The following is an 8,718-nucleotide window of genomic DNA, read 5'->3' as shown; positions in this document are numbered from 1 at the left end:
ACACAACTGATTAAAAAAAACTACAAGAAAAATTCAAATTATTTTACAAGGTTTGGACATGTTTTTCCTGTTTTTTTTTTTTTTTTGGTTTTTCGAGACAGGGTTTCCTGTTTTAATACAGGTAAAGCCCTATTATTTACAATGACTATGGTACTATTAGTCTGTGTGTGTGTTTGGGACACACACGCACGCACGCAAGCATATACATTCTAGTTCGCAAGCCCATGTGTATACTTAGAGGACTGAAGTTGATAGTGTTCACCTTGTTCTTTAGTGAAGGGGGGGCTCTTCCTTAACCTGGAGCTATCCCATTCAGTTAGTCTAGCCCTGTGGTGCAGAGATCACCTCTGCCTGCGAGATGCTGAGACTAGAGGAGGCCACCATGCCTGCCAGGCTTTCCATGGGTCTGGATGTGTGTGTGTGTGTGTGTGTGTGTGTGTGTGTGTGTGTGTGCGTGTGCGTGCGTGGTCTCCTCACCCCTGCTCCAGCTGCTGATCCCATCCCGCCCATCCTGATTTGCTCCACGTGAAAGTTTATCTGCTTTTGTTTGTTTTAGGAAAGTCTCACACTGTAACCCGGGCTGGCCCCTACGTCACAGTGGTCTCTCCTTAGCTCTGAAGTGGTGGTATCAGGTATTATCAGCTATAATCTTGAATTACAGCTGTTACCCACATTGTGTTTAACAAACCCGAAGGAGCAGGGCTGGGCCTGTATTGTTTGAGAAAATCTTTTTTCTCTACGTGATTGAGAAAAATTCTGCATAGAAATGTTGTAGCCACAGTCTCAGTACTTGAAGTCTTCTCTGGTCACTCTGACCTTTAATCCTAGCACTCAGGAAGCAGCGGCAGATGGATTCCTGTGAGTTTAAGACCAGCATCGTCGGGCTGGAGAGATGGCTCAGCGGTTGAGAGCACTGACTGCTCTTCCAGAGGTCATGAGTTCAATTCCCAGCAACCACATGGTGGCTCAAAACCATCTGTAATGAGATCTGGTGCCCTCTTCTGGCCAGCAGGTATACATGCAGACAGAACACTGTATACATAATAAATAGGCAGAGGCAGGCGGATCTCTGTGAGTTCGAGACCAGCCTGGTCTACAGAGCTAGTTCCAGGACAGGCTCCAAAGCCACAGAGAAACCCTGTCTCGAAAAACCAAAAAAGAAAAAAAAAAAAAAGACCAGCATCGTCTACAATCATTAGAGTGCCAGACCAGCCCAGGAATATACAGTGAGACCCTTCTTAAAAACAAAACAAAACAAACAACAAAACAAAACTCCCCAGCTTGCTTCCTTGCAATAACCAGAGACTTCTAGGTCCCTTACAACACATTCTAGTCAACCAGGAGGTGGCAACAATCCCAGTTTTGGATTACATACAGCCTCAGTGCAGAGGCTAAGGCAGTTTTGAGGATGGTGACAGAAGAGCTCAGCCTGCTTTATTCAGACTGTTAGCAGAACAGGCTAGGGCTGGAGAGAGCTTGGAAGGAGCTCAGACTTGGTAGAGAAAACCTGCGTCCCCAGAGAATGTCTAGACGGCTGAGCAGACTTTAGGAAAGGTGATGTTAGAGCCTCTGCTGCTGAGGGCTCAGAGCAGGGGAAGCACTATTGGAAACTCAAGCTTAGCCGAATTGTACAGTCATGTGCAAAGCAGGGCTGGACATGAGGAGCTTGAGACTAAGCTGGAATTCAGGAAAATTTTAACCTGCCTCTTTCTGGGTGAAGTAAAGTTTGATAGGAAATAGAAACACTGTGTGAAAAGAGAAACCAGGGCTACGGAGCTCTCAGCCTATCTCATGACAGACACTTAAGAAGAAAGGTAATTTACAAATGACATCACCATCAGGAAAGCCTGAAGCAGAAAAACGAGGGTGTGGGTGCACAACCCTCAGGTAACACAAAAGGCTGGGATGGCTCAGTAGCTAAAGTGCTTGTCATGCTGGTTGGGTAGGATGGGTGCCCACAATCCAATACAGGGAAGGTGAAGACAGCCTAGCCAACCACTGTGGTGGTGAGCTCTGGGTTTAACTCAGATCTGCCTCAATGAATATGGTGGGAAAAGACTGAGGACGACTCCCAACGTCAATTCAGGCTTCTCCCAGACACACATCCAAACGTGTACACAAGCAGCATACCACACATGTAACGAAGTGGTCTGCATATTCAGTCACGCAAAAGGCTCTCAAGGGTATGACACAGTTCTGTTTTCTCTGAAGAACTAAACCTTAGAGATGGGATTATTTCTGTTATAGAAAGATGCTTGGAAGAGCTTCCTGTTTAATGGAGACAATCTCCATGACACACAGGCGATCCGTGAGTTTTTTCACAGATCACTGCTATTGTAAAATGAAAAGCACACAGCACATTATGAGAAGAAAAAACAAGCTGTGTGTCTTCTGTGAAAGGAAGGTGATGTAGACAGTCCAAACTCAAAGGACTAAGTTACAAGAGTCATACGTTAATGGTGGGCCTTAGACATTGATGGAAGGTCTGGCTGATTTGCAGGTTTCTCGGTAACAGTGGCTCTGCTTTTCACTGTTGCCTGCCTTTTACACATCAATGTTTATAGCTTATTCTATAGCTCTCCTGACATTTATCTGTGAAGAGATACTTCATTTTTAGTGTCATAGGCAGAGATGAATCTCCACTTAATTTAGGTCATCTTAACAAGATTTGGGACTTTTGAAACCAATGAAATTCAGGTAAGTGAGTTGAAGTGATACGCTGAGATTTCTGAGCACCTGAATGGGGTGAGTGTATTTAGTAGGTGAATCTCTGAGACAATGTGGGCCGTGGTAAGCAACTATATTAACTCCCCCACTCCCAAGAAGGTGTAACCGAAGTGGAAAAGAGCAACCCTGAAGGATGACTAAGGTCACTATAAAGCTAACGCTAGGCAATGAGCTTGGGTTCACCTGTGCATCCTGTCTTGTCTTTATGTCCTCGAAAGCAGAGCACACTGTAGTTACAGAAGGCTCAGGGAGGTGAAAGTGCTGGCAGTCGGAGGAGTTTGAGCACCACAGGTAAGGAACACAGGCGGCCTCTGGAGGCTCAGCAGCCAGGCAATGATTCTCTGGAGTCTCCATGCAGTCCCACTGACACCTTAATTCTAGCGTAGAGAAACTCGTTTTCAATATCCGATCTACATACTTTTAAGATAATAAATCTCTGCTACTTCAGTCACAAGCTCTGTATTTTCTTACATCAGCAACCGAAAAGTACACAGCCACGATACTAAGGACGGAATGGTGTCTGCAGGGAAGCAAGCTTTCCCATTGTTCGATACTGCCCGTATCACTCAAGACGTGCCTGGACAAGGGAAACACTAACATCTTGCTGGCAGTTTTTGCTCCAGCCTCTCAGACTGAGTTCACATGCTGAAGAACACATTCTGTGTTACACACCAACAATAATGTTTCTAGTTTAACAGATCCCTGCTAAAATGCTGGATGAAAATGAATGTGATCAAGGCAGGCCGGATGGGACTGCAGTGTCCTGACTTTAAAGTTCTGTTTATCCCATCTTCTCAAGAGTGGAGCGGATGACCTTTACAGCTACTAAATTAGTAATTTAGTTGTAATTTTATAAAATACAAGGGCAAAATGTACTCTGTGATACTAACATAGTTCAAACGACATGTAAAAATTAACAATATGCAAAATCTTAATTACTTTATGATCAAACAATTTCAAACTCAGAGCAGACACTGGTATATATTACAGAAAAAGGGATCCTTACTGGTTACTGGTCATTGGTGCATTAAAAAACTTGAGTGCAAATTTTACCAAATGCATTTACCAAAAGAGGTTCTTTCCACTTCTGAAAACATTATTACATTAACACTGAGCACGAAATAAATTGCTGACCTCGATGTTTATAGCTATCAATCACTAAAAGTCTGACCTGCAACTAAAAGTTCAAACATTCAAAAATTCAAAGATCTATCTGTGGTTTAAATTTATCTAGACAAATACTGGAAGATAGATCAACAGTAAAAACAAGATTTATCTGAATAATAAAAATAATTTGGTTGTTTTTATGCTGGAAGTATTTTACCAGTATGTACAACATTACCTATTCCTACATGGATTGGAACAATACTATTTTAGCTGTTGGAGTATCACAGTATTAAGAATATCTGCTTCTTGTAGTGTCTGACTTTCATCTGTTAGCTCTTTACTTGGAAACGAAGTCACAAGAATAAAGTCTGTTGTTGCAAACTCAGGACGGGACTGTATTATGAAGTCTCGGACATCCAGGACCCTGAAGGAATAAGTAAAACGTTCATTGTAGCAAGGGCACATTTCCATGTAAACTTTTAGCTAAAATCATCCTCACAAAAAAATTATATAATTCCAACTTTTGTTTAAAGGTGCTATAACTTTATTTAATTATTTTGATGGGAAAGTTCATCAGGTTATGAAAGAAAAATAATAATTTTGGAGTATACATTTGTAATAAAACAAAAACAATCTTTAAGTGAATTATGTATAAAATAAGGATTAACAATATTGTTATATTAAAAGAAATCAAGTCTGATTGTTTTCAAAATAACAACCGTTGGTAGCCTAGGCCTCTAAGCCATCTGTGTGGACAGTGAGCAGGATAAGCCTAACACTATGAAAGACACACACATACACACGTGCACATTCATATATATAAAAGTTAGGTGTGTTGGTACAAGTCTGTAATTCCATTTCTAGTATAGCTAAGTAAATATCACTAACTGAGGCTACCCTAAGCTACATAGTCACACAGTAAAATCCTATCATTAAAAATAGTAACAAAGAATTTAAAAATTATTCTTACATATACTTAGTAACTTAACTAAGACCATAATAAGTGCATGTAGGGCCCACAGGTCTACACCTCCTCCAGGGGTTCATACTGAGGATCGCTTGTAGTTTCTGGCCAAACTTCTTGTTGCAGTTTCCGGCTAAACATCCTGTTTGTTCCTGTGCTACCTCTGCCCCCACTGGTGGTTAGCTGAGGGGTTTTGTTTACTTTTGAGCCTGATAATTTCCCACCTGTCTTGGGGGGATTTCCATTGTGCAGCAGCTAGGTATATAAGGTTTTTTTCTAAGCTTGAATAGACGGCATTTGGCATTCTCTCCTCACGAATGACCCATGTCTCTTGTATGTTCCTTTAATCTCCAGGCCCTTGCCTGGCTTGCATGGTACAGTAGCGCCAACTGTACCGCAGAGAGTAACACAGGCATTACAAGTGCACATCAGGGTCTTATACCAGTGAACCATGAAAAAGCACTATTATGTGCAGGGAAAATATTTATATTCAAGTGAGCATTAAAGAGAATGAGACAGCCTATTAGAGAATACTGTACCAACAACACAAATGACTTACACCATGTATTTACAAGATGGGGTTGCTAAACAGAAAGTTCTGATTAGAATTTCATAAACTTATTGTTTGTTTGCGATATACCTTATTATGTAGCTCAGATTTACTTCAAACTTGTACTTGCTTTGAGCTTCCAAACAATGGAAACAGGTGTGTACCACCACCCTAGGTTATAATGACTAATATGCTAACTGAGAAAGTCCCAATAGGTTCTTACTGTCTTGAGTCTGAGTCCACTTGATGCAGTTTTAGTCACAATGCAAAACTACAGCTAATATATTTGGAGTTGTCTAAACTTGGACTAATAGGATAATTTACCACGAATATTACCATCAATTTCAGCTAGTGTATAGGTCGTTACCATCCTTTTAACTATTTTTTTGTCAAAAGCTTACTGTGAAAACGTAAAGAGCATGGGCAGTTTTCTGTGATGAGCAACAGTAGATGAACAGAAGACCCTGGCTGGGGAGCAGCTCACCGGTGGGTGCTGTTGAATCTCTGGATCAGACGACTTCCATCTGCCAACCTAATCTGAACTTTTGTGGTGGGCACAGAATCATCAATAAGAACAGCTGCATTAAGTATTGATTTGTCCTCTTCTTCTGGAGAAGAAGGAGTACTGACAATTTCAGGTGTGAGGCTAAGAAAGAAGAATGTAAGAATCAGAACACACACTGAGGACACAGGACACAGGACACAGGACACACTGAAGGTGGCCGAGCCTCAGCTCTGCAGTCACTTGTGCCATGACTCCTCTGAGGACTTCCCTAGCAAGACCACTGCTTCCTTCCAGTTTTCTCGACTTCTTTTGGCCTCTTTAATTCTACTCAATCCCAGATATCTCAGAAGCCTAGCTGCACTTTCTCCAACTCCATCTCTGAACTTTCCTTACACTGTTTAGCACACAGTTCAGGGAGAAATGAGAAACCAGAGACTTAATGTCAGCATGCCCAAGAGTATAAAGAAGATAGGCTTCAAATCCCGACTATGTTCTAGCTAGCTACACTGGAGGAAGAACATCAACCTAGTATAATTCTGTAAGACTGTATTCTTAATGCATTTACTATCCCATGAAGTCCTTCAGGATGATGCCTGGGACAAAGAACTCAAAAGTTAATTTTGCTTACATTATCAGAACTGAACTGATACTTTCAAACACTGTTAAAGCAATTTTAAAAACATCTGACTTAAGTAGATACTGCTTTGTAAAAGAGAAATAGCTCTAAGCTATTAGTGAGAAATAAATTCATTACCCAGATGTCCTTTCTCCTCACCAGTGGCCATGCATAGACATGATACATAGCACAGCACACTTACCTCACCCACCTGCCCCGTGACCCTGAGTCAGCCATCCCCACTGGCCTGCATCCTTGTTTGGTGAGAGAATACCACTCTGTTGTACAGATTAACCCTGTCAGGTACAAGGGTTCTTCAAGTTAGGTTACTACACTACTTGAAGGGACCTACTGAGAAAGAAGAAAGTTGCTGCATAATGGTGATTCTATCATCTAGTATCTTCTAGGAAAAATTCTGAGCAGGCAGGCAAGCTTCTTCTGAAATAAAAAGTTAGTATACAGCGGGAAGGGAGCCTCAGTAGAGAGCACCTGAATGTGTCTCCTTGTAAGAAACAGGTGTGCGGAAATGAGTTATTGACAAATTAGAATTGATGGAGTAGGTGTGGCAGCGATATCAATGGAAAAGCAGAGTCAGAGGTCGACCAGAACACCGTCCCATGCCAAGTTTGTTACTGGTGAACAGGCACTGTGGTTTTATTGCTACATTCAGTGTTCACTTTCAAAGTCACTCTCCCTTCTTTGAAGGCAGTGTCTCACTCTGTAGCTCAGATTGGCCTGGGACTGATCCTGCTGCTATGGTCTCATGATTGCTGGGACAACATCAGTGCACAGCAAAGCTCCCCCTTAGTCGACCATCACACTACAGTGAGTTTTTAAATAAGATTTTTTTGTGTACAAGTGTTTTGCCTACATTTATATATACGCATAATGAGCATGCCTTGTGCCTGTGGAGGCCAGGGAAGGCATCATGCCCTTTGAATCTGGAGTTAGAGATGGCTGTACTCTGCCCCAAATGGGTACTAGGAACTGAACCAGGTCCCCTGTAAGAGCAGCATGAACTCTCAAGCACTGAGTCATCTCTGCAGCCAGCTACATTTTCACAGACTCTTTATATTTTAAGGTTAATTAAAAACTTTTTAAAGAGAGAAATTAAGAGATACAAAAAGACTTTTAAGAAAGCAAGAAGAAAGGATCTGAGCTGAGCTTTCCTTAGACAGTTGGAAACTCACAGGAGGAACGGACCAGGAATCTGAAAGTATCATGAAAACCATCACCATCGACCTGAGAAACTCTGAGTCAAGCAAGGAAATGTGCTTAAGCATGCAATGTGGGAATAGATGAGGGGCCGAGGGGAGGGAGCAGGGAGCGCCTGGGATCAGCCCCATGGGATCTAGGGGGCCTAGCACCGCCTGCTCTGCAGGGCTGTGTTCTGCAGGGCTGCTCGAGAGAGAAGACCCAGAGGCTGAGGCAAGATGAGGGCTGAATGAGTGGCAGGACTAGCAGGAGAGAGAAGGCAGGGCAGAGTGGCTGCTGCACATCAGACAGGAGATCCCTGGGGACTAGGGACCAACTCGAACCGACCTCAGATTCAGTGCCGCATTCCCGAATGGCACACAGAATCTTCTCCACTCGGCAGCACGCAGACGAACACAGATTATCTATCCCAGCTGCATCATTTATCATCATACAGTAGAAAACCCTCAGCCAGGGTCACGTCTGGTTCTCCCTGACAGCAGAAGACTATTGGGCTCAACTCCTGCTCAACTCAGGGTATGCTATCATTTGTAAACATACAGCTGTCACCCATGACTTCCTTATTTCTATTTACTTGTATATCACAAGAAAACTTGGCCAACTTCTGCCTGTACGCTCTTTGTAATTAGACTACTGCCAGTGGACAAAACTGGATTATTTCCCTTTTTGTACTTCAGTAGCTGGCTGGAGCTCTTAGGAAATGAGAACTGATAAGCTGCTGTCTTAATAGTTTTTTAGTTTCAATTTTCTTTCTTTCCTTTCTTATTAAGTTTTGGTGCCAGGGATCAAACCTTAATATAGTTCTTTGTTAGGAGCCATTTTTCTCCTAAAATCATTGCAGAAACCATCACCCTAAGGGAGTCTGCAGAGAACCTCACACCCCTAATTATGTTAGGAATCATTCTATAGACAGAGCTTACCCCACACCCAAATTTGCTGATGGAGAGCTATCTGGAGAGATATCGGTTTGCAGAACCCACCCCACATTCCAAACTATCTAGGTCCCTAGGTGTGGCAACTTGTGACTTCTTGGC

General features: G+C 42.5%; 1 protein-coding gene across 1 annotated transcript in view; it reads right to left on the bottom strand.

Annotated features, from left to right (window-relative positions):
- Positions 1 to 1,132: 1,132 nt before the first annotated feature.
- The window catches only part of Ubxn2b (UBX domain protein 2B), a 37,039-nt gene continuing 29,453 nt past the window's right edge, over positions 1,133 to 8,718 (bottom strand). The window contains exons 7-8 of the mRNA XM_005362285.2: positions 5,833 to 5,994; positions 1,133 to 4,258 (exon numbers count right to left, since the gene is read on the bottom strand). Of these exons, the coding sequence (XP_005362342.1) occupies positions 4,096 to 4,258; positions 5,833 to 5,994 (325 nt within the window). The 3' untranslated portion in view covers positions 1,133 to 4,095. The remainder of the gene's footprint in view (positions 4,259 to 5,832; positions 5,995 to 8,718) is intronic.

Source organism: Microtus ochrogaster, linkage group LG5 (assembly GCF_000317375.1).
Source record: "Microtus ochrogaster isolate Prairie Vole_2 linkage group LG5, MicOch1.0, whole genome shotgun sequence".
In the NCBI taxonomy this organism is placed as follows: Eukaryota; Metazoa; Chordata; class Mammalia; order Rodentia; family Cricetidae; genus Microtus; species Microtus ochrogaster.
The sequence above is the reverse complement of the archived record's forward strand: the minus strand, read 5'-3'. Positions and strand labels throughout refer to the sequence as shown.